Source organism: Tubulanus polymorphus, chromosome 5 (genome assembly GCF_964204645.1).
Source record: "Tubulanus polymorphus chromosome 5, tnTubPoly1.2, whole genome shotgun sequence".
NCBI classification, from domain to species: domain Eukaryota; kingdom Metazoa; phylum Nemertea; class Palaeonemertea; order Tubulaniformes; family Tubulanidae; genus Tubulanus; species Tubulanus polymorphus.
The window spans coordinates 17653505-17680068 of record NC_134029.1 but is presented as its reverse complement, the minus strand read 5'-3'; the positions used below and the strand labels follow the sequence as shown (position 1 = coordinate 17680068).

Sequence of the window (26564 nt, the reverse complement as noted above, 5' to 3'; positions counted from 1 at the left end):
TGGGGATCTACCGGCATCTGGTTTGCACCGTTTGCACGCGTGAATAAAATAATTTTACGAAGGTAAGCTTATTTGACTGAATAACCAAAGCTAAAAGGTATTCAGCTGACCGTCACATCGATTCACATTATTTAGTAGGCTAAATGACGCTCCTGTCCTATATTTCAACCCAATGTATCCGTGCTAAGCAGGCCTTGGTTTTGCCCTTAAATCTTTCTTATTCTTGTTGGTGTTGTTGATAATGTGATGATTAGACTATCATATGTTGAAATCGGTAACAGTATGATGCAACAACCATCTTCACCAAGAACCTTAGTGTCTGATGTACCACAGACACTAAGACACGGACGACATTTTGACTTTCTCGATACTCTTAAATCACTGTGACTTTAAACCACCAGAAATCCAGTTTCACCAAATCGATTGTGAAAAATAAACTATCATTACAAACCTCACATATTCAGTTTTCTTATTATTATGTTCATTCGGAGGTTCCTTCATCATACTCCGTGCTTGATGCGATATAAATACAGAAATAGCAAAAATGACACCATTTTTTCACTTTGAAACTAGGCATTGTAACACTGTAGTTCGTTAGCAACAAGACACTTGAGCGATGCGATATATATGTCGTCAATCAGATTGGTTATTTTGCTAGAGTGAATCTTCCAGTGAAATCAACGCATCTGGATAGGGTAAAACAAGATAGGCCTATATAATTGGATGGGCTTAGTAGAAACCAACGATGGTTTAATGTGTAGAGGTTGCTCTGGTATACAAGAAATGACCAGAGGCCAAGTTACAGCGAACTGTAGCTCCGCACCTCTAACTCTTATTAGCAGAGCACTGATATATTGCCAACCAGCTCTCAAAACATCCCTGACAAACTCGGTACTGACTAATTCATTACCTAAAGTGCTGTGATATGAAAATAATATGAAAATGTTTGAAAGATTTCTAGCCCAGTGCATCAAATAAAAGGCAATCACAAGTGATGCGTCTACACCATGGCGCGGTGTATTGTTAGTTACTTATATCTAACTGTGTTTGACAGGTGCTGCCATCTTTCATAGAGATAAAAAGGTTTACAAATTACATCAATACACCGCAGTGCGGTGTACTAGCAAAGTCCATCACCCATTTATACACTGCAATGCAGTGTAGAGGCACTGAAAGGGTTAACTGTCCGAAGTTTGATACTATTAACCGTCTGCTTGCAACCTTTATCATTGAATTTCATAAACAAACCAGATCACAGTGGGCACATTATAATTTTGAAGTCTAAATGGCGGAATCTGAGACGTTATTTAGGCTAAAAGTAAAATGGAAGAAATACATTAATATCCAGCTGATATTTATTGATTTATAATACATTGGCCCATTTATGTTATTTTAGTTCTTGTGAGGCTAAGTATTTTCGTATGACTCAATTTTCATACGTGTTTAATTTATATTCAATAGTTTGTTTGGCTTGAGACTACAAGTAAAATGGAAAGAAAGGGAACTGCAAAATTGAACGAGTTGCTGGACATTGAACAGCGGATGCAACAAAAATGGAAAGAGTCAAAAGTATTTGAAATGGATGCTCCGGTCAATTACAAACAGGATGGGTAAGATAAGATAAGAGTACTTGATTAGTTTCATAGACTGGGTGAAATTTAGCCCGAGGAACAACTGAAAAACTTATTAGCCTTGGGTCCTTGAAATATATGATGTGTAGAGGGTAAAAGATTAGTAGCATAGGATTAGCATCAATCCAGTATCCAAGCACAATGTGTGGTGTTTGGTAGGTCTCTCCAAAAAACTTTTTGAAAATTAGAGGCTTTAGAGACGTTTGCCAGGCTCTAAATTAATCATTAAGAGGTAAAAGACTAATCAAATTGGCAAGAAAAATCTTGAAAATTAGTTGGTCTTATACACGTTTTTAAGCTTCTAAAACTACCTGTTCAAGGGTTGAATACACTCAGATTCAAAATACTCACTTCAATACGTCTATTCTCTGCTGGCCCCCACTACGCTGGCATCGTAAAGATCGATATATATATTTGTTATCTGGGATTCAACAAATGAATCAAACATTGATTACAGAGTAATTTGAGTTGTTAGCTCTCAAAAAGGGGCGCGTCCACTATTCCCGCACCCCTCCCCTTCCTGGGGATGCCTATAAGGTAGAATAGTGAGAAAGTATCAAATTCCTGAGGCGTAGAGGCCAGGCTGCAGATATTTCTATAGGCTACCTGTTCAAGGTTGGATGATAACAGGTTGCCTTGTATGAGAGAAAGGGTGTGAAATTTTTAGATTTTCAGTCATATTTTTCATTTCAGGAGGGACAAATATTTTGTCACATTTCCATATCCATACATGAATGGACGTCTACATTTAGGTCACACATTTTCGCTATCAAAATGTGAGGTATGTTTGAAGTTTTTTTTTATGCACCATTTGGAAGTGGAAAGATGAAAAAAGATAAGACAGGAATGATGGGAATAACAATCATGGGAATTATAATAACCATCAATGTAATAGCTGAGCATCAAGCCTTATAGACCTCTAGTTTATTTTTCCCACCAGGGGGGGGGGAGTTAGAATTAAATAGACCTACATTTATTTGGTAACCACCATCAATTGCAAATGTATAGCTCGTGACATATTATATGATTGCGGTGAGTTTCAAGATCATTGGTTTTTGAGGGGTTTTGAATGAATATCATAGAATTTCCATATGTACTCGAACCTAAGCATATTTTGTAACCATGCAAAATTTTTGGTTAATTGGACGTTATCAATTAGTATTCTAGTATTGAATTCATTTGTATTGTAGTTCGCGGTTGGGTACCAACGTTTACAAGGCAAACAATGTTTGTTCCCGTTTGGGCTTCATTGCACCGGTATGCCAATAAAAGCGTGCGCGGATAAACTGAAACGTGAAATGGAAGATTTTGGTTACCCGCCGCAGTTTCCGGCTGAAACCGACGAGGTCGAGGAAATCAAAAAAGAAGAATCGGCTGAAGAACTGATTAAGGACAAAGCGAAGGGGAAAAAGGTAGTTTACATGTTTTCAGTCTTGTACACTCAGATCCTTCTAATAATCATCATCCTGTTCTCTTCTATCAGATCCATAGTGTTGGTCGCCGCCGAATTTGAGTTATCTCGTAATTCAAGGTTCCTCCACCAGTGCCACTATGAGTAAGCTTGTAGCCGATCCTTCGTAATCACTGTTAGATATTCCACTCTCTGGCACACGGGAATGTCGGAATGTGAATAAACTTAGCTTTATTCTCGGGGCTGATCGGAACAAAGGCTGACTATGTAACGGCTTCTGTGCCAACTTACCTAATAACCTGTAATGGCAACTGAGAAAAAGTATGGCAATGAACGTGTTAACTCTTAAGCTGATCCTTCTTATTCACTGTTTATTATTTACACTCTGAAAATTGAAATGACACAGTTCCTTACTGGTACGCGGTGTGAACGAACTCTGTTTCATTCTCATTGCTCATCGGTCAATTGAAAGTAATGGTTGACTATGCTATAGGTCCATTGCCAGCTACGAAACAACTCTTACTAGCAACATGGCAGCAAATGTGTTAGTTGTTCATTTGAAATTGTAGCAATTTACATTTGATTTTAGTGAAGGCATTTCAACCCTAGCTCTCATAAATTATCAAGAGTATATTACAGCAGACTCTGTTTACCTGGGTGCCGATTGCTTCCGATTATCGTTTGCCTAAAATAACAAGTTTCTTGGTGACAATTCATCCTGATAATGATCCATCCCTGCTCCGCTTGCTCTGGAATTTGTGTACCTCGAAGATAATTTATTGGTCCCGCAAGATCTAAGGCGAGCAGCATCTACTGTATATGCTTATGCAGCTATCAATGTGAACCCTGACCCCCCCTAGTTCAGACATTCGACTCCAATTCGACACATACCATAAATCTTTCCGCTCAGGTTTCGACAGATTATCACTATTACCATAGATGACATTAGTCAGGTTTTCGTCACTTTTATAGAATAACCTCGTCAGGGCTTCGACAGCTTTCCACTAGACAGATTTCCTTAAGAAATACAATACGCCAGGTATTCGACACAATGTAGCATGTTTATTAATTTCATTTCTTTTATTAAAACTATAAAATCTTAACAAAACTTAACTATTTTAACCGTTTTGCGGCCCGCGAAGATCTCACCGTTGTTCCGATATTAAAAAATCAACAATGCACCTTTAAAAACAATAATAATTAGACTTTATTAAGAATATTTTCTCGTTTCCATTGGGACGAAAACCTTCCTGAATCATGGAAAATAGTTGCCGACGGTGAGACCACCATGAACATGGCCGATTCTTCAATCGGGGATTTTCACATTCGTTTAAATTTTATCGTAATAACAAGCTCCAAAGAGTTGAAATAGAACTTATGCTGTTTATTTTAATGAAGATTGAAGTGATAAATAATGCTAAGCTAACAATTAAATGTGACAACTTCTGTGAGAATTTCCCACGATATAGAGGCTCTGGCGACCTGACGTTTTAGTGAAGCGACATATCCGATCGGGAGCGTAACAACGGAAGGTAAACTGACTATATGTCCCGTATGTTCAAACCGCATATCAAACCGCTTTTCGTCAGACTTTCGAAGTAGGTTTAGATTGGAATCCGCCAGACATTCGATGCTCAATGAATACATAATCCTCACGCATTCGATAGAGATACGACACCCATTTCTTTTGGGTTCGCCAGAGATTCGTTAATTACTAAAAAAGTCTTCGTTCAGGATCCACCAATTTTCACGTCGAAATCCTGGCGATGGATGAACTAGGGGGGGTCAGGGTTCACATTGATAGCTGCATTATGACATAAGCAGCTTCATTTCAACAGGTATGTGTTTAACCAACATCAAAAAAGGCTATTTGATTTCAATTTTAGAGTAAGGCAGCTGCCAAATCTGGATCCAGTAAATATCAGTGGAATATCATGAGGTCCCTTGGATTGAAAGATGATGAAATTAAGAATTTCGCCAATCCCGAACATTGGCTCGGATATTTTCCACCATTGGCGAAGGAAGATTTATCTCAAATGGGTTTAAAGGTACCTTTGCTCTGTTTCTTACTAGTGTAACTTAGTTGTTTGATTCAGGTTGTTCGGCTTCGTATTCATTGGTTTTTGGTTTTTAAACTGTTTTCAGGTCGACTGGCGAAGATCGTTTATTACAACGGACGCAAATCCTTATTACGACTCGTTTGTTCGGTGGCAGTTTCTCAAATTAAAGGAAAAAAACAGGATCCAATTCGGCAAAAGGTATTATAGGGTGTTATGAAATATTGGAAATATAGTGTTACGACTTTCTATTGACTGCGTAGCTGCCAACACTGTTCTGCATTTGTGGTATTCCATCCAAGGACCACTTACTTAATTAGTGTCCCGGGTAGTGACAAGCAAGTACAGTGATACTCTCCGTGCGTTCTGGACACTGGCAAGCGAGTACAATTACAGCAGTCACTTTTTGGTTTACCTTTGTCAGCGATCTTAAGTTGGCATTGAGCCAATTCATGTAAAATCGTGGTAGGTTTTTAGCCCACTTAGGACTTAGGTCCCAGCGGGCTATTGCGTTCACTTTTCGTCCGTTGTCCATCCGTAGACGGAATCCAGTAATTTTGGGAAGTTTTGAAGACGCTTCAAGGTAATGTCTTGATATTTGGATTATACATGTATCTACCCTGGACACATCTTCAGACCAAAAACTGGCCCTATTAGAATCAAGATGGCCAACTAGCAGCCATTGTTGTTCGTCAAAATCAGCACTTTTTACACTTTTTGAGGGAAATTTTAAAGACGCTTAAATCAATTACCTTGATCTTTCGTATATGTTTGTACTCCCCAAGGGCCCATCAACATAAGAAAAATTGGGTCGATCGGACTCAAGATGGCCATCCTAGGACCTTTTTAGTGCCAAAAAATGTCAATTTTGGCCTAAATTCTGAGTCCTGTAGCTTCCTACTGGTTTGCCATTTCTCATTGCAATTTGTGATGAGTATTCTTTGGAAAGGGATGTTTTAGGCCTATACCTGAGCCAGGTATTTTTGATCGGCCAATTATGACACAATTGGCGGCCATCTTGGTATCATCAGTACTCATTCATAGGTGGAAAAAAATTATTCCACATTATATTGATACCTAAGCATATTTTGTTACCACAATCAATTGCAAAGTTAGCTCATGACATCGTCTATGATTGTGGTGAGTTTTAAGGACATTAGTTATTCTATATGGTCACCAGGGGGCTGAATAGTAGAATAACTTAGTATTCCTTATTAGATTGGCACCTAGGCATATTTTGTTACCATGATCAATTGCAAAGTTGTATTTTATGACATGTTCTATGATTGTGGTGAGGTCATTGGGTTTTGCATATGGTCACCAGGGGGCGTTGAATAGTAGAATTACTTAGTGTTTCTATATTAAATTGGTAACGAGGCATATTTTGTTATCACAATCAATTACAAAATCGTAGCTGCTGACAGGTTCTATGATTGTGGTGAGTTTCAAGGTCATTGATTTTTGTATATGGTCACCAGGGGGCGTTGAATATTGAAATTGTTAGATTGTTGAGCATTGGAAACCACTTCCCAAGTGGGCATGGTGTCCCTGGACCCCTAGTTTATGTGAGCATTTGTTACATTGGTTCTCTGCCTAAACGACGTATGATCGATGTGATTGAAGACATGGCGGACCTCCGTCGATGACATTGTCAACTTAGTTAAAATTTGCCGAAAAACTGTTTTTGGCGGGAAAATTCTTAGCACTTGCGTATAATATTGCAATGACCTCGATTGGGGCGTCATCTGTTCGAGCGAAGGTGATTGGCTGTTTATGGGATATACGGGGAATTCCGACGCTACTAGGCTAATTATGGGAACGCCAAAATAGCGAACGTTTCATTGGACTAGGTGCCGTATACGTGCAAATTCCAAATGCTCATTGCTGGTGAGAATATACTTATTTCATAGGTTATTTTATAGGTATTGTTTCATTTTAATACACTGTGATTGTTTTGATTGATATTGAATGAAGTGTAAGCGAACATTCACACGGCCTCCTCCACGTGCGCGCTGAGTGTTAATCATGTTGCGCACACAAACACACACGCTCGTACAGTACTCTACTGTGGCGATACTGTAACGCTGCTTGCTGGCGCGTGCACGTTTGACCAGAAGATGAGCGCTGTTTTTTCAGTCTATACTATAGGTATAGGTCGAGGTCTGAATATTGTAGTGGTAAATTCCCGGATCTAATACGTCGATTTCTTAATGTACCGGTATTTTAGCTTTCGCGGCCATACATTGGAAGAGGTTTCCAAGACTCAATATTCAGCTACCCTCTGATTGGTGACTTCATATGAATTTTATTTGAATATTTTTTCATATTGTGAATGATATTTTTTTGAAAATATAAAACAGTTTCCCTGTCATGCCTTTACCATCTGTAATTTTGGACGTGGACCGTAAACATATGTATATCTTTGGTCTTATTTTACTGCAAAATAATTCTTTAAGAAAGATAAAATACAATATAAACTTGTAGAATTTTGAAGACACAAATTAAAAAGATTTTTCAACCAATGCCCTTGCTCCAAACAACCTCTAGCATTCAAGGTAAACCACACTTTGCCCATGGGCAATTTATTTAGTTGATGGGTTAGGGGGTGAGCCATTCGTTTGTTCGTGCGTCTGTCAACTTTCTACAGAGTCCTACAGTTTTAGTTAGATCAATTCCAAATGTGGTATAAATGTTCAATGGACCAAGGCCTATAAAGTATCAGAGCAATTTTTTGGATTCGTCCCCAGGGGCGCCCCTGGGGGTGGAGTTTCTATTTACCGGTATTCAAAATGCTACTAGTCCTACAGTTTCAATAAGATCAATCCCAAATTTGGTATGAATGTTCTATGGACCTAGGCCTATAAAGTTACAAAGCCATATTTTGGATTCGTCCACCAGGGGGCACCCCCTGGGGGTGGAGTTTCTATTTCCTCAAATCACACAGCGGAGCTATATAAGCCGATAGGCTCCTTATCAAAACCCATTATCAAGGAATAACACGAGTAAGCAAATCGAATGGACTATTTATATAGTTGTGGGTATCGAGCCGAACTATCAACTTGTCGAATTGTAGAATGAAAATATAGTGACCTATTGTGACCAAGTTATTCAATATAAATCTGAGGAATTGGGAACTTCAGTCCCCTATAACTCCCCTATAGGAGCAATTGTAGGTACCTAGCCTGCTGGTTTACTTCTGACCTGCTGGATATTGTAGCTCAGATGAGGAATTACTGATGCACCAAGGTTGGCGGTTATAATACTGATTAATGAAAAACTTCCTGGCTTGGATTTACATCACTAATGCTACTTTCATAGAAAAGCCTCTTAACCATTGTGAAAAATATTGAAAAGCATTTAGTATTGATTCTCTTGGCAATTTACTGAATTCATTAGATTTAAGGAGGCAGGTATGTGTTTTGATAGGGTGCGGTCTAAGTGTATAAGTAATAAATTAGATGTCATGAGTACATTGTATTATCCACTATTTTAAGGTATACTATATTTTCGCCAAAAGATGGACAGCCATGTATGGACCACGATAGAAGTTCTGGTGAGGTAGGAGCAATTTTCTATGCACTTTTGTCAAACCTGCTTTGCTTGATTTGGATCAGTTTAATCTAGATTTTGATCTAAAATGTTATAGGCTTTCTTTCCATGCTTTTATGTACGTGTTGATCGGGATATCTCATAAACTGTATTAATTTCATTGGTCGAAAAATTAAGCGAGTTCCACTGAATGAATGTTGATTTGTTCTCATTTAACTGATATCCTGTCTCTTATTCAGGGTGTCGGCCCTCAAGAATATACGCTGATTAAATTGAAAGCCGTGAAACCTTATCCAGAAAAGCTTAAGTAAGAAACACCGTTGAGATTCTTTAGCTAACTGACTTAAACCTCGGTCTAGCGCATTAGTGATATTTACAGTAGATTGCAATTCTAACTAAGCTATTCTAACTATAATGTTTAATAAACAACAGGTCATTATCTGGTAGAGATGTTTTTCTTGTCGCTGCAACTTTACGTGCCGAAACAATGTACGGTCAAACGAACTGCTGGTTGAAGCCTGACATGAAATACGTGGTTTTCGAAAGCGTTAAAGACGGAGTTTTAGTGTGTACGATGCGCGCTGCGAGAAATCTGTCTTACCAAGGTTACACGGCTGTAGATGGTAAAGTGAATGTTATCATGGAGGTCACGGGACAGGTAATTTCAACGTATAGTGATTAATGATTTAATGTTGTGACTTATTTCTAGTGCATTTATTTCATTGAAAACTGCTCTGGATTTGTCATATGATCTCGGCTGGCAAACAATATTCACTTGCGCATTCATATTTGATAGAACAGTCAATACGTACTATTGAGGTTCGACTTACCTCTTACTCATAAATTTTGGGAATAAGTCAGAATTTGTTCAATCTTCGTCTTTTGATGCCAAATGTACTCAATATTTCACTCATCGTATAAATTTGCTCCTTTATGTGTTAGGGCATCTTGAACAGACAGAAAGTTGTCAGTGCCGCCCCGATGAGCTGTTATTTCGTTGGCCGCTATCTCTTGTGTGGACACCCAACTTATCTCACTTAATTTTCTTGTGCCTCCTTATTCTTGTATCTTTGGATGTCTCCCTGGAATATATACTAGTTTTTATGGATTCTAATTTTGACCATGTCACTGTATTTTAGGATCTAATGGGAATGGGATTAAAGGCTCCTCTATCTGGTTTTGATGTTGTCTACACATTGCCGATGTTAACCATAAAACCAAACAAGGGAACTGGCGTTGTTACCAGCGTGCCTTCTGATTCTCCTGACGATTTCGCAGCGTTTAGAGATATGAAGAAAAAACAGGTGAGGAAAGAGTTGATTAAAATAAAAAATTCTCATCCCTGAGTATTATCATTGAAATGTGGCTTCGAAATGGACGTTATTCTCTATTTTCAGGCGTTTCGTGAGAAATATGGCATCAAGGATGAAATGGTGCTACCGTTCGATCCAGTAAGTTTTCCGTGTATTACACCTGTGTATTCAATTGTCACCAGAGTTTGGAAAAAATGATGTCAACCTCCCTCTTCTTATCATATAGCAAAACCAACTTCATTTGGTCCTGTAAATTATGTCTAGATTGGATTAAATGCTAATTCTAGGGCAGTTCCTTTGAATCAATAGTAAATCTAGATTTTCCCCAATTTAAGACAAATTGATTTAAAGAATAGCTATTAACCACTGATTGATTCATTCCAATGGGGGAACATTGTCAGTAGCTAATGATTCAGCGGCCAACCCAGTACATTGCCATTTAAGGTTACGATATGTCTCAAAAAGATTTTTTCACTGTCAGGCCTCGAATTTGGGAAAATCAGACCTGGAGCAAGAGCATTTCAAAATGCTCTGGGTTGCAACCCAGAGCATTTTACCAAAGACCATCAGCATTTTAGAATCCCAATTTGCCTCCGTAAATTGAAAAACCCACGGCAAAAAATGCTTAGGGGTAGAATAAAAGGAATAAAAGAGTTACAAACTAAAAACTATTTAAAGTCATGCTAGGGGTACTTATATAATACAATGTCAGTTATTGATTAAATAGAAAGAGTGAGAGAATCCAGAACAACATAGATACTTATTTTATTTAGATGTGATACAAATTAGGGGTAGGCCTAGTAATAAATCATAAAATTAATAAAAGATAAAACCCTTACAAACTAAATTTGGAGGGGATAATGCAATACTGAATTTAAGCCGAAGGCAGTTTTTAGCCTTAAAATACATAAGCTAGATCTAATGAAACTCGCCCAATTACCCTTCATCAGATAATTTAATTCACTGATTTGTCAATTCCTTTGTCTTAATTGAGGATGTAAGAGGCTGAAAAACACTAAGCACAATAGTCGCCAAGCTGATGTGTTTATTCATTGCTGTGACTATTCTATGCATGTGATTATTGAAACCTCTATAGACAGACACACCTCAGCCTGATGCTGCCAGTATTTCTTATAGATGTATGCTGGGCATTGTTTATCAGTAAATCTGGATGGAGCTCTGACTGAAGTTAGATAAATAGGTCAAGTGGCAGCGCTAATTTATATTTTATAATACAGCTGTCAAGAACTGTGGGTGATTGACGGCTGACCTATATTGTGAACCAGGTGTGGGGGGGGGGTTATTTATATCACCTACTGCAATAATAGAAATAAATTCACCGACATTTCATTCCCCCCCCCCCCCCCCCGACATTTCATTGCCTCCGGTAAGGAGACCAACCGGCAGCAGTGGATGTGTAGCCAGTGGCAAATGCCGGCGCTGCCACCATTAATTTCGAGGCCTGCACTGTGGAAGACTAGCCAAATTTTGAAAGGTTCTAGTGAAGTAGTGGAAAATTGTGAACCTTGTCTACCATGAAAGTTACATTTATTACAGGTACCCATAATCGATATAGCTGGTATTGGTAATCTTGCTGCGGTAACCATTGTCGAGCAGATGAAAATACAAAGTCAAAATGACCGAGTGAAACTGGAAGAAGCTCATAATCTTGTCTATATGAAAGGTTTCTACGAAGGGGTCATGGCCATTGGAAAGTACAAGGGAACCAGTGTTCAAGAAGCAAAGAAACTTGTACAACAAGATCTCATTAAATCGGTAGCTATTAATATTTTAGCCCACTTGGGTACTTATCATCCGTTTGTTCTCCTATACATGGAATCCAGTCATTTTGGAAAGTTTAAAGACACTTCGGTAGATTGTCTTCATATTTGGTTCATACACTACATGTACCTGCACCCTAGAGACTATTTGCCACTAAAGTCCACAAAAAGTGACCAAGTTGAATTCCTCTGCAAAAGGATTTTTGTGACACTTGTAATCCGGATTTGCTATTCGGAATTATTCAATCGACCATCTTTATTTCAGGGAGAAGCTATTATTTATATGGAACCAGAGAAAGAGGTTATCTCACGATCGGCTGATGAATGTGTGGTTGCTTTGTGTGATCAATGGTAACTTTCTGAATTTTGTGTTCTTCTACTAACTTCAACTGGACTTACTTAACTGGACTTATCAGAAAACCATAAAACCATGTGCATATTGATGCAGTTTCCACTGTTATTGATTACATGTATTTTTTGCACCACTGTAGGTATTTGAACTATGGTGACAAGGATTGGAAAAACACTGTTAAAGAAAGTTTAACTCACGTTGAAACGTACTCGGAAGAAGTTCGAAAAAACTTTGAAGCAACTCTCGACTGGTTACACGAACACGCTTGTTCAAGATCTTATGGATTAGGTATGTATTGATTGACAACTAAAATTTGCATAATTAAGCAAAGTTAAGGGGTTTCCGGGTAATGATCGTAAACATACAAAGTTACAATCCAACCTGCTTAATATGATTATTGTTTGTTATTGACCTATACATAAATTTAAGTAAAATGTTATAACCAAAAGGATCCTAATGAAGTCACTTAGTTGTTAATGAAATGTACTAGGAAAAAAGGTGAATGAAATTCTAGCAGTGAAATCAGGACTATTGTCAATATCTCATCTGATCTTTGTCATATCTTTACTCATCTAGGCACAAAACTTCCATGGGATCCTCAATATCTGATCGAATCATTATCCGATTCTACGATTTACATGGCCTATTATACAGTAGCCCATCTGCTTCAGGGTGGTACTTTTGACGGTAGCGCTGGCAGTCCAGTTGGAATCAAGTATGAGAAACTACATCATGATCAATATTTATTATTATCAATTGCGAAATTGTATCGAGTTCAATGCATGAACTTAACTGTTCGAAGTGTGATTTTCATTTGAATTACAGGCCTGAGCAAATGACCCCTGAAGTGTGGGACTTCATTTTCTTGAATGCCAAGTTTCCGAAGACAACGATCCCAAAGAACGTTTTAGAAAACTTGAAGAAAGAATTCGAGTTTTGGTATCCAGTAGATCTGCGTGTATCTGGTAAAGATCTAGTACCCAATCATCTAACATACTTCCTGTACAATCATTGCGGAATCTGGCCAAACGATAAGTAAGTAGTTAGCTACTAACATTGTTGACATTTCTCAGACCAACCTAGAAATAGAATCTATCTTTCTATTCAGGTCAAAGTGGCCACAAAGTATACGAGCCAATGGACATTTACTACTGAACTCTGAGAAGGTAAAACGGGATGAATTAGTGTCGCATGGATTTTTGTCTTCGTTTTATTTTTGCCTTCATTTATCAGTTACCATGTACTTTAGGAACTAATATTTCTTTGATTCTTTGTCTAGATGTCTAAGTCTACTGGTAACTTCTTGACGTTGCGAGATGCAATCGGGAAATTTTCGGCAGATGGTGAGTGTACTAATGAATTTCGCTTCAGGGTGGTGGTCTTTTTAACACCGTGGACTTCATACCATTCTTAAGTGACTAGTCCTTGTGACGAAAATGGTTGGTAACTCAATTTAAGTAGCAATTTTGTGTTATATCATAAAATATATTGAAAAGGATCGAATGATGTATCCGTATTTGATTTGATTAGGAATGCGTTTTGCTCTCGCGACTGCTGGAGACCATATTGAAGATGCTAACTTCGTGGAGAAAATGGCTGATGCTGGATTGTTGAGGTTGTATGCGTATTTAGAATGGGTTAAAGAAATATTGGAAACTAAAGAAACGTTGAGGATCGGACCCACAAACTCGTACCACGATAGAGTATTTGAAAGGTAAATGTACACATGAAGTTCTTGCCCTGGTTTGTGTGTCGATGATATCAGGCCTGTAGCCAGCCATCTTTTTGGAGGGTTACGATTTTTATGAACACAGAACTTTTTGTTAGGTGCTCATGCAAATGTAAGGTCCTGGGAATATGCGCCCGGAATTATTTTGAAAATAAGATGCAAAGAGAAGCAATTTTACGACTTCTAGTATATTTGGGTTGAAAATTTTGCTCTTTGTTATTACAATTTGGCCTCAAATTAAGTAAGTTTGGAAGCTCGTGTATATCTTGAACGAAAATCGATGCTATTTTTTCAGTGAAATTAATAAGTGTATCATTGAATGTCAAGACAACTATGAGAAGATGTTATACAGTGCAGCCTGCAGAATTGGCTTCTTCGAGTTTCAGGTAAATAAATGACTGCTACTTCAAATACACTGCCATGATCATTCTTCTAGTTTGGGGGTGGGGTTTTCATTCAGAATAGAATAATGAATAAAAGGAACAGTAGTTTACCACCCTATGCTCCTGGAAAAAAATGTTCCACTTTGTTCTGTTACCCCTCAGTGAATTCACAAGATATCCCATGCTGTACATAAAATGTTTTGACAGATGCATTGCCATATTCCGGTAGAGATTTCAACATATCAACAGTTATATGAATACACAGCATCATCACGGGATAGATGCTGTATAGGGGTAGTGGATTACAGTGGAGATAACTCAAGGTGGCAGTTGATTTGTTATGATTTCCTTGAGATTTCATGTGGCTCTAATACTTATAGGAATGCCTAGGTACTAATGACTGAAATGTATCATGTTTGAAAATTTTCAATGACTGCCAAGGTCACATACCGAGACAGATAAATTTACCTATTTCATTGACTGGTTAGGGTTCTGATGTCATTACTCTTTACATAGTAAAGCTTTTATCATTTAACTATTTAAGCGTCAGCTAATCTATGGTTAGGGATACTTGGGCTGATGAGGTCTATCTTTGGTTTTGTCAGGGTTAGGGCCATTTTAATGGAGAAACGTAAGGATGTTCGTATTGATACTGGGCCAATCAATGCTTTTGACCTTGGTTTCAGCTTTTGATACCTTACCACGGTATAAAACGGGCTCGATGCTAAGACTCATTATCAGGGTTTCCCGATAGATTACAAATCATATCTTAAAAAACCTTCAGATTGCAGGATCAATGTACCAAGTATATACGCTATAACACTTTCACTATCATCTTTGAGATATCTTGCACTCCCAGTTCTGCCGTCATTCCCACTACCAGTAAACTCAGCTGATCCTTTATACTCACTGTTTGATGTTCATACTGTGGCAGCGTCAACGTCAATGTTTCATCCTCAATGCTCGTTGGTCAATTCAATATAATGACTGTTCATCCTCAATGCTTATCAATTCAATATTAATACCTCAAAGTGGAAACTGAGAAGGATCATGAAGGCAGTGAACACGTAAAGAGTGAAAATGTTGTGTTGTAAGAAATAATGGTTTAATCTTTTTACGCTGATATTAATCAGGCATCTAGGGATAGATATAGAGAGCTGAGCATTAATGGAATGCATCGAGATCTTGTGATAAGATTTATCGAAGTACAGACACTGCTTCTGTCGCCTGTCTGTCCACATTTGTGCGAATATATCTGGGAACTTCTCAACAAGGTAAATTTTGGATTTATGGACTTAAACGAATAGTATTGATTAACTAATGTTCTTTTCCATATTGAAATCATAGTTCCTTTGATAAGTATGTAGTCGCATTTTAAATCAAGCTAATAATCTTTGAAAGTTGTGATTATCTTCAAATGACTTGTTGGATGCTACATTTCGATTTACTCAGGAAAATGATTTCCTAGTGCTGGCTATGAGTCATGTACACTTAATGCGTATGCCGTCCAGGTACCGACTTTAGGATTCATGATTATTTTGCTACATCTTAAAAAGCACTTTGGTACAAAATTACATACCAAAGATGAAAATAGATCATGATTTTTAAAACCGATATTTGATTGAATCCACTTTAATAATTCTAAATACATCGATGATGGAACTTGACAGGTTACTGGCGTAGGAATTTCCATCGTCGAAATTTTGATCGAAGTTTAATTCGTAAATTGTTATACTTTTAGAATGAAAGTATCATGAATGCAAGATGGCCTACAGCTGGTAAAGTTGACGAAATTCTCTTACAATCTGCTCAGTATTTGTCTGATGCTGCTCACGAATTTCGTCTAAGGAAATCAAAGTCTATGCAAGTGAAAGGAAAGGTAAAAATCTAGATATCAGTTTCTGATTATCTTATTCCGTTTTTGTGCTGCCAGGATCCTGAAATTTTGTGTCTCTGCGGCTAGAAAATCATGAAAGAATCCTATTTCTAATTGAATACATTGAAACAATGACCACTTAAATTGGAAAATAGTCTTCTTAAAAAAAATTGACGATAATTTTGTACATGTACATATTCCGTATTTGAGCTGATGAAAAATTTCTGTATTTCTAGAAAGGTGCTGTGCAAAAAGTTGAGAAGCCAACTCACTGTACGATCTGGATTGCAAAAACGTATCCACCATGGCAGGCAACTGTATTGACGACACTGAAATCCCTTTACCAGGTAAATAATCTGTGTCAGTGTTTAAAGAACACTCATCTCATGTCGTGAGTCAATTTGTCAATTCGGCCAAGACTCGTTTGTCAGATCTCAAATATACTCGGGGCATGTATAAGACCCAATTGGATGGTCGTTAAAAGTAGAACATCTCATGTCATCACAAAGATTCCATGACTGAAAAATTGGTGAATAGTTATCCTTTAGATCTGACGATCTGATAGTCTTTTATGACTTGAATAAGGCTAAAGCTAAGCTCAGGTCAATCAGATCATTGGATCGGAAGGAGGCGAGTTTGAGATTTTTTAATCGAGAACTTTCTTGACATGAATAAACTTACGACCGCGACGGATTGATCGTAGACTGATCGCAAGGATAATACGAGTTCTATATTCGATGATCGAGTCGTAGTTAACCTAAGTGTTCTTCAGATCGTAAGACAAAGAGTCAGCGGCCATGTGTGTACAACTGTTATTCTTACGACGATCTAGTCGGGTCGTAAGTCAACCTGAGTAAGGCTAAGTGTAACTGCTTAAAAGTTAATGATTGATTGACACAGACAGGGTTTCTGCTCATTGCCTGTTAAGTGGTTTAATGTTGATGTGCTAACACAAGGTATATTTTTCAGGAATTTTTCCTCATGGTTCCTCAGTTTATATGGATTAAATAAAATTCGACTTTAGATACCAATACATAGAAATTTCATTCATTACGATGCTATCCGTTCCTGGCTGACTGGGACTATTTGGCCCGTGTAAAGTCAATGCAAAACATTTTGCTGTAATTCGATTTGAATGATGAAAGGATTAATCATACATTATTGTATGATTAAGACATTTAACTTCACACATACTTTGGTTTTCATTATAGGGTAACAACAATGTATTGCCTGATATGAAAGTGATTGCACAAGAATGGAAGAATAAACCTGATCTGAAAAAGCATATGAAAAGAGTGATGCCGTTTGTACAAACGATACGGGTATGATGTTTCAATTTTCTCTGACATTGAAAAGAATTTATTTACATTCTGATGATATATCAATTCAGACTTGCAAAATTTTTGCAGGAAAGTCTAGAAAAGAAAGGCATCAAAGCGCTCAACTTGATGTTAGGCTTTAGTGAGAAAGAGGTTTTGGAAACGAATAGAGAATACCTTCAAAATACATTAGAGGTAACAATTAAATTATTTTTAGCCCACTTGGGACTTAGTCCCAGCGGGATATTGTGTTCACTTTTTGTCCGTCGTCCGTCCGTTCGTCTGTAGACGGAATCCAGTTATTTTGGGAAGTTTTGAAGACACTTCTAGGCAATGTCTGTATATTTGGGTTACACGTGTATCTATCCTAGACACATCTTCAGCTCAAAAACTGGCCCTGTCAGATTCAAGATGACCGACTGGCAGCCATTGTTGTTCGCCAAAATCAGCACTTTTTACACATATTTCAAGTTTTCAAGGGAAATTTTGAAGACGCTTTGATCAATTATCTTGATCTTTCATATGTATTTGTATCCCCCAAGGCTTCATCAGCATATGAAAACATTGGGTCGATCGGACACAAGATGGCGGTCCTGTGACCTTTTTTGTGCCAATAAATGTCAATTTTGGCCCAAATTCTGAGTCCTGTAGCTTCCTACTGGTTTGCCATTTTTCATTGAAATTTGTGGTGGCTATTTTATGGAAAGGGATCTTCAACAGCTAAGAGGTATTTTTGATCGGCCAATTATGACGCAATTGGCGGCCATCTTGGTGTCATCAGTACTCATTCATAGGTGGAAAAAAGTTTTGTCCACATTATATTGATACCTAAGCATATTTTGTTACCACAATCAATTGCAAAGTTGTAGCTCATAACATGTTCTATGGTTGTGGTGAGTTTCAAGGTCATTGGTTTTTGCATCTGGCCACCAGGGGGCGTTGAATAATACAATAACTTAGTACTTCCTTAATATATTGATACCTAGGCATATTTTGTTACCTTAATCAATTGCTAAATTGTAGCTCATGACATGTTCTATGATTATGGTGAGTTTCAAGGTCATCGGGTTTTGTATATGGTCAGCAGGGGGCGTTGAATAGTAGAATAAATAAGTATTTCCTTATTATATCGGTATCGAGGCATACTGGTATATTGTTATCACAACTAATTGCAAAATTGTAGCTGCTGACATGTTATATTATGTGGTGAGTTTCAAGGTCATTGGTTTTTGGCGAACCGTAGGTTTGCCTATGCAAACGGTCTGATGAAGCAGTTTTCATTGAAAAGGAATAGAGTACCGGTGTGTCAACAAGGCACAAACATTGGCTGTTGAACCGATTGTGTTGATTTTTGGTTTCATGGTTTGGCTTAATGAGTTCTCGAGCCCACAAAAATTTCATAGTGATCGAGTTATTTTTAGGGGACTTATTCTTGAAAAAACCCTGCTTTTTAGCACTAAGTAATGGCACGTTTTTATATATGACAATTTTCATGCTTGCAATTGAAATATATTAAAGTTCAATCCTTCCGGGAAGTGTCGCCGTTTTTAGTTCGAGTGATCTCAATGTACTTTTCGACCTACAGGCCCTCTCTTTATAAACCCCCTAAATATCCTCGCTTCTATTTATTTTAGTTGACCTTGTAACCTGAGCTACAATGAATGTGATTGGCTGTTTGTGGGATATACGGGAAATTCCGGGAATTTCGGCGCCTCTGATGTAATTGGGAAAGCCCATTGGGAAAGCCTTATGTGAAACCCAAGACAAAATGGCGAACATTTTATTCGATTAGGTATCATACGTTTGCTCATAATTTGTTCGTTGACACGAATATAAGCGAGTACGCTATTCAATTCAGTTGCAATTCTGAACTAGCAAGTATGACGATACCAATGACAGGGTTCGTAGTAGGTCTTCCAAGTCATTTAAGAAAAAAATCATAGCCGGTATTTTTTTTATTTCTAGAAAAAAAGTCCGTATATGTTTGTATGTTTTTGACATTTTGTGGATGGAGGTATTCTGACTTGTGAAATTACGGCCAATCTAATACTGCGTTGCTAGTACATTTGTATATATCGCGTCAGCAGTCAGCCGCGTGTGTGCGAATATAGGTTACAGTATGTGTGTTAGTAATCACCTGAGCGAGTCTATGTATAGCACAGTGACTCGGCAATGATAATATACGCAGCTCTCTCACACATCCGCAGGCGCATATATTGTCTGCCTCACATCTTCAGTCCAAATTAATTTATATTTAGTATAATATTTTTGACAATATATGCACTAAATGATTTAATGGTGAGCCACAGGGCCATTGGACCTTTATTTAATATAATTACCGGGGGGCGTTGAATGTTGAAATTATTGAGCATTGAAACCACTTTCAAAGTGGCATGGTGTCCCTTGACCCCTAGTTTTTTTTTTGTTAAGCATTTCACACCATTTTTTTGAGTGGGCGTAGTGTCCCTGAACTTCTAGTGTTTCAAGTAGAAGAGATTGTCTGTAAATTAAGGAAATACCTGTACCATTGATGTTATAGGTTTCTTAGGTTATTTACCTGTACTCGTCAATTTTTAGGTGGAAGGTATTTCTGTACGGTTTTCTGAAGAAGGCGATGAGAAAAACAAAGAAGAGTGTTGTCCGGGTGAACCATTTATTGTATTTAGAGCTGAGGTAAGTTTTAAGCCTCGAAGCTGATGTTAATGCTGTGTGAAGCTTAGATGGCATATATATCGATTTAATCCAATCCATAATTAGATAGCTAATTCACAGCCATTCCACAGCACTTTCTGGCGGTTATTTCTGAAGTTTCCAATATGTATTCCATCTTATAACAAGACAGCATATTGGGCCGATTGGAATCCGGGTACCTGCCATGCTCCTATCCTGCACAGTAGAATCATGGTGCAGATACATAATTCTCTCAACGACAAACTTTTTTCAGATGTCCTGACCAGTAAAAAGTTGTTATGGATGCAATGAAAGAAAATATTGCCAATTAGAATTGATGTCCTTGGGTTCGACTGCTTCATACTCGGTTGTACCCTCTTAGAACGATGTAATATCAAATCTCAAAAACTGTTTGATGTTCAACAATTACTTGATTATTAGGAAACGAAATGATCGAAACACTCTGAATAGGAGACATTAACTCAAATAGTGCGAAATGTATATTGAAAAATTAGCCTTAAATGAGTCAAATTTGAACCAGCTTTTTATGAAAACGTTGATTTTAGGATGAAAGTTACTCATGAAATATAACATCAATAACATACTCATATTACATTTTCAGCCTTCAGTACCAGTGATGTTCATCAACTCTCAGCCTCATAATGGTCACTTCCAGTTAACCGTTCCCATCAGGCAGGATGACACCGTAGACAAAATTGTCACTAAAATTCGTCATCTTGATAAATCTATAAAAGGTATTGATCAGACAAAAAATGTGCATTTTATCAAATTTATATCATCGAAATATGTCTTTACATTGGAAGGTCATCCGCTTGAAACGTACATTTTGCCCAATTTGGGCAATTGCTTTCATTTCATCAGTTGATGAAATCAAGGTATTCAGCACTTTAGGTTTTGGTTTACTATCTTGAAGCATGAATGGTAGTATACAAAATTCTCACAGTTAATACTTCATTTCACCTGATCAATGATATCAGATGAAATGTAGAAATGGGAATTTAAGTTACGGTACTAAAAGTTTGAAGATGTGAAATGGTAGACACTGCTTCTGCAGGAATTCTTAGAATCATGGGATGGTGTAGTAGGGACCTACTAATGATATTATCTCAACAATGATAGATTATCGTATAACATGGGAGTGAAACATCGTAACATCTTATGAACTTGCTGAGGCTTTATGCGATGTTTCGTTGTTTGTTGGGGATTGAATTCTTGTAATATTGGTCGGCTAAATTCTAAAATCGTACAGGTTTGTCCGGATATTTGTAGATGTTGAGATTGAACCTAGATAGTCCTGCCGTCATCAGACTCATAATTTCATTGTTTTGTCTTACAACACGATTATCTCTTTTGGTCGTGACCTTGAAAAAGTTGTATGATGATCATCTAAGCCTAAAGTAAATATACATGTATGTAACGAATTTGATTGATTTTTGATTACGCATTGACACAATACTAACTCCTTGACAGTCACATCAGCCAATTCAATTCAATAAGGATTAATTGCTAGAGATTACGAGACGTTACGAATCAGCAATTAGTACGATGAGATGGATTCTATCATCATCATTTATGCATCTTTGAATCGATGAAATCGGGATGAATCGTCGACAATGACCAGGGTAGTCCTCCTCCTAATGAGTAATATCTTTCTCGTTTTGAATTTACAGATACACCAGTTAGGATGTTACGGTATGAAGATCCTGTTGCAGGGCCAAGAAAAATGCCAGTGTTTGAACAGCCAGAACTTGGGAAAGTTGATATCAGTCAAACTGCCGCTTTCAGTATCAATACCGAATTACGGACTGTTAGTTTGATGGAAAATGGAAAATCAGTTCAACTAGGCGATACGCTGGTGTACATGGTTACTAAACATTCTTAATATTTGATTTGGATAAGTCTGACACAGATCTGTTTAGAGGAGTATTGTCGGTTAATTTTTTCATTGTTCTATTCTAGCGAATACTGCTTCGTGAAATTGGGTCCTGAATTATTAATTTCAAACATGCTGTTTACAATCAAGTTTAGGCTTGAGATGATTTACATCGAAATAATAATGTTTTCTTCTTGTGCTAAACTTCTCTGAATAATGAAATATATCAGAATATTTATTCTATACACATGAAAGTGATTTATTGATATCAATGATGGGCATATTTTGTTTATGATTATTCTTCAGTACTATTGTATTGACACACTGGGTGTATTGGCCTAATAGATGGTTTATAGGATAAACCTAGACACATCTGCAACCCAAAAATTGGACCGAACCTGGTTCATTGGTTGCGCAAGATAGACCTGCTGATAAAGAACTCCATTGTATATAATACAGATAAAACACCATGTGAAATGTGTTCTAGATGACAGTGGTAACAATTATCGAATATCCTGACTGAAGTATAAGTTGTTAAAATTTTCTTTAAAAAACCATTGCCCAGATCACATTCGAATGTGAACTGATGAAACTATGGCCACTGACTACATAGCAATCGACTGATCGAAAAACCCGTCTCTTCCCTTAGTATGCACATCTTAAATTTTTGTGCAATATGACAAACCATAAAGACGCTAGAGTTCTAAGAATTCAAACCTAAATTGACCTTCGTAAGATGACCTAAGTGGGATGAAAACAGAATAAGATGATACGTCCATATCATTCAAAAATGAATTTATTCAAAATCGTCTTTTAATTAAGAAAAATAATGTACCCGAGTTTGCTTTTAAATACTCCAAGGCTGGTGAGATGAAATAAGTTCAGTTATTTATTCGCCTTCTGACGTGTTGGAATGAAGTGGGCTTAGTGGGTAGGCAGCCTCCCTGTTATTAGGAAACCGCTTGCTGAAACTACTCCAGCATATTGGAACTAAAATTATTACCGAACAAACAATAGCAATTCCTGCAAAATAAAAGGAGAATTTGTAATCCTGAGATGCGGAGTAAATCCAGCCCGCAACCGGCGCACCGAGAACCAATCCTATTCCACCGCTTAAATTGTAGTAACCGTATGCCGAAGTGAGTTTATTACGACCGATTAATTCTGATAGGATGGCCGGACTTAAGGTGCCGTAAGGGGCTATCATGAAAGCTGCAATACCGGCGTATACGAACATTACCCAAAATGAATTGGTCGTCGTTAATAGCACGAGAGATACACCGGCGATTGTGTAAGCCGATAGAAATTGCGTAAATATGTGGGCGTTTGTGAAGTGAGAAAATAATCCTTGACATATCCGTCCCAAGAAACTTGCAACACCGAAACCAGTCAAGAATCGACTGGCGTATAACTTGCTGCAGTGCGTCTGGTATTCGACGAGGGCGGTTAAATGAACGAATACAATCGATAGACCCATTGCGAATAATACACCGTGCGCTAGAAAAACTAGATACGGGCATGATCTGAAAATTTTTAAATCGAATATTCTGCTCTTCGATTCTATATCGGTCTTCGCCAAGGGTCTGATCATTGCTCCGCATACGCAGATGTTGAAACTGATTCCGGCCAGTATAAGAATACATCCACGCCAGCCGAACAACTCGATGAATGTTTCAATGATAATGGGCATTACGGCAGAGCCTAATCCCATTCCTGATATGGCTAGGCCGGTCGTGAGGGCTGGTTTATCCGGAAAGTATGTGGCTGGAATGATAGCGAACGGCGTGTAGGCTAACCCGTAACCAATCCCTGAAATGTAAAATAAGGCGGTCTTGATTACAAATGGACACACTTCAAGAATATTTCTTAATGCGTCTATTGCGAAATATGATGTTTATAGACTGGTATTACCTTTAGCCCGAGGGCTAACCTAGCCGCATTTTCAATTTAGTTAGCCCCCAGCTTAAAGGCAATAGCGGTCTATTAAACCGGGTCCAAGCATTGAACGGGATTTTAAATTCGATGCCCCGCAGTAAATTGGGATTTGGCTTATGAACTATTGTGTGGTAGAACTCCAATCGACTCTATTCGTGGTTGAAACAATAGACGGGATTATTAGAGAAAATGGTGGCCTCCAACTGATTATCATACTAGAGTGTCCGTAAAAGCGCCACAAGTTTTTGGAAATGTTCTGAACGAATGTAGGCAAAAAGAGGTTCTTATTACTAAAGGGGAAAATACCAGGGCCCGGTTTTATAGACTGGTATTATTTTTAACCCGGGGGCTAACTCAATTCAATTTTAATTTAGTAAACCCCGGGTTAAAGATACCTATAAAACTGGCACCAGGATATTCTAAGTAACTGAAAATACCTGAGGGAGAACAAAATAGAATTCATAATACAGAATGAATTTTCAGCTTTGTAATCATGGTGAAGTTATACGGGCCTAAAATCTAAAACAACCATTTACATGAATTGTCATTAACATAATGATTTAGCAAAACTAGGTTCATTTTACCCTTATTTACCGTCATGTGGTTTTCAATAGGGAATTGTCCCAGGTGGATATGGCCTAAATACATCGTATCAGTTATATGCATGTAGGTAAAAATCCCCTCGGTTACATCCCCAATTATTCAGAGAAGATAAAATCCATAATCAATGGAATGAGAAAAAATACAATTTTAAGGATCAATTTATTTGTATTCTAATTCTACTAATTACGGTCAAAATATAATGAACATAAAAGTAATTTGCAGAGGGGTGGAGAATAGATACGAGGAGACGAAGAGTACTTTATAGGTTAACTAGTTTAACTGACGCACGAGCTTTCGCCACTAGTGTATAGAAGATTCATCTGGTGAATGCTCTCATTCACCCGACGAGGCTTCTATACGCTAGTAGCGAAAGCTCGTGCGTCTAATGAATGAGTTAACCTATAAAGTACTCTTCGTCTCCTTGTATTTATAACGTGAAATTCTAATATGGAAATAGGTTCATATGAAAGGTTCATTGGTATAAGTTAATCGCGATGTTCCTATACGTCCTCGATTAAAAGGAGATCGCACATTTTGAAATATGCTATATGGTTTGAATGAAAAAATGTTATAAATCGAAAGTCTTACAAAATAAACTTACATCCTCACAAAGCACCAATAAAGCATTTCATGTAAGGTAAGAAAAAGTTTTCACGATAGCAAAAAGGGTGACATACAGTGTCCTGGAGGTTTTTTCTTCTTTTTTTTGTGGCAAACTTCTAAATTGAAAGAAAAAATCCTGGTTGCCTCATATGCCCACCCTCACGCGATAATCAAGCAAAAGGGAACGAAGTGTCATCAAAAAGCCAATTCTTATTGTCATTTGGGAGCTGGGAGGGAGGGAGAGGAGTGGCGTGTTTTTTCGTTCGTTCTAATTCACAAATATATAGTATAGTACACCAAATGCTTAAACTATGATGCTGTTGTCTTTAAGCAAGTTTTATAACTTAGCGTAATTCCAGCTGTGTACTAATGCAGTTTTGGAGTATTTTTGCCGAGGTAACAATTTGTTCCATTTGAAATGCTGTAATCCCTAATGAATTATGAGAAAGCTGGCTGGGTTAACGTTTTTTGTTCCAAAACATTTAACATTTTATTATTATAACCCTCGTATTTTTACTTTACTTCCTTCGTATACATGTATATAACATATGGTATTTTTCCTCTGGTATTTTTACCTACGAGTAATAATATCATTATATACCCCTGGTATTGTTACCAGGTATGGTCCCAAAGAACAACAATTTCCATACAATTATTTTGTGCGCGCGCGCACGTGTTTTACCTGTTAAGATCCCAAATGAGAACATCAATACGTAAATATTTGTGGCGAAGCTCGATACGACCATTCCGGTGAATGAAACAAGACCGGCCACAATGATTAACCACCTGAAACCAACGCGATTCGCGATCACACTCGAAACGGGACCTATAATTCAAAATGAAATTCATCGTTAGATCAGGAGTGTGTGGCGGCGTAGGATGATATCAAACACGAATAATTTTGAACTCATTAGGAATGAAAAACATCTAAATAAAGAATTAATAGACACAACGTTAATCTGGAAATATGCTACACAGTAAATTTCATCTTATTCGGACATGACGACCAATTTCAACTAACTCGGACAAAAGCGAAATCATTTTTGTGATTTCTTCCTTATCTTTCCTATCACTGACTTCGCTTACCTCGGAGCAATTTTGCCGGACCCAGTTTGTCGGAGTAAGGCGAAGTTTACTGTAAATCTAGACAGTGCCGTTCAATATTTAAAAAACTTCAGTATGTCGTCATTCTAGTGTAAAGAAGAATACAATGTCCAAATGTTGATCATGTTCGCTTTTAATTCTCTGCACACTTTCTTCTGCCATTTTACTTTTGGTGGACCCAGTTCCGCAGTTGTGACAGAAGATTTAACTCATCGAAAATGAACTAATTTCAACTCAGAATTAACTCTAACTCACAACTGTGTAACAAGGTCCTAGTATTTTTACCTTTGGTATATGTTCTACCTCTGAAACAATTACTAGGTACCGGGATTCTGTACCGATATCAAACATGTT

General features: G+C 37.6%; 2 protein-coding genes across 3 annotated transcripts; one reads left to right on the top strand and one right to left on the bottom strand.

The window, feature by feature from the left end:
* LOC141906430 (leucine--tRNA ligase, cytoplasmic-like) lies at nt 1-22192 on the top strand. 2 transcript variants are annotated; one of them, XM_074795727.1, is made up of 28 exons: nt 1-62; nt 1462-1610; nt 2325-2412; nt 2822-3043; nt 4929-5090; nt 5188-5300; nt 8594-8657; nt 8888-8955; nt 9081-9306; nt 9788-9952; nt 10046-10099; nt 11519-11737; nt 12008-12093; nt 12234-12382; nt 12671-12809; nt 12920-13129; nt 13203-13260; nt 13374-13437; nt 13625-13808; nt 14119-14209; nt 15340-15480; nt 15948-16085; nt 16319-16429; nt 17294-17404; nt 17492-17596; nt 19979-20074; nt 20694-20826; nt 21763-22192. In XM_074795727.1, the coding sequence occupies exons 2-28, from the start codon at nt 1489-1491 to the stop codon at nt 21972-21974; spliced, it is 3531 nt and encodes a 1176-aa protein (XP_074651828.1). In that variant the 5' UTR covers nt 1-62; nt 1462-1488; the 3' UTR covers nt 21975-22192. The 2 variants fall into 2 exon arrangements, with proteins under 2 accessions (XP_074651828.1, XP_074651829.1); XM_074795728.1 differs by lacking the exons at nt 1-62; nt 1462-1610; nt 2325-2412; nt 2822-3043 and adding an exon at nt 3558-3841.
* Nucleotides 22193-22964: 772 nt separating this feature from the next.
* LOC141906279 (monocarboxylate transporter 12-B-like) lies at nt 22965-26229 on the bottom strand (the record flags this gene model as incomplete). Its single annotated transcript, XM_074795523.1, has 4 exons — nt 22965-22988; nt 23206-23774; nt 25789-25932; nt 26193-26229. Coding segments are annotated over 4 exons (774 nt in total), but the record flags the coding sequence as incomplete, so codon positions are not given.
* Nucleotides 26230-26564: the final 335 nt, after the last annotated feature.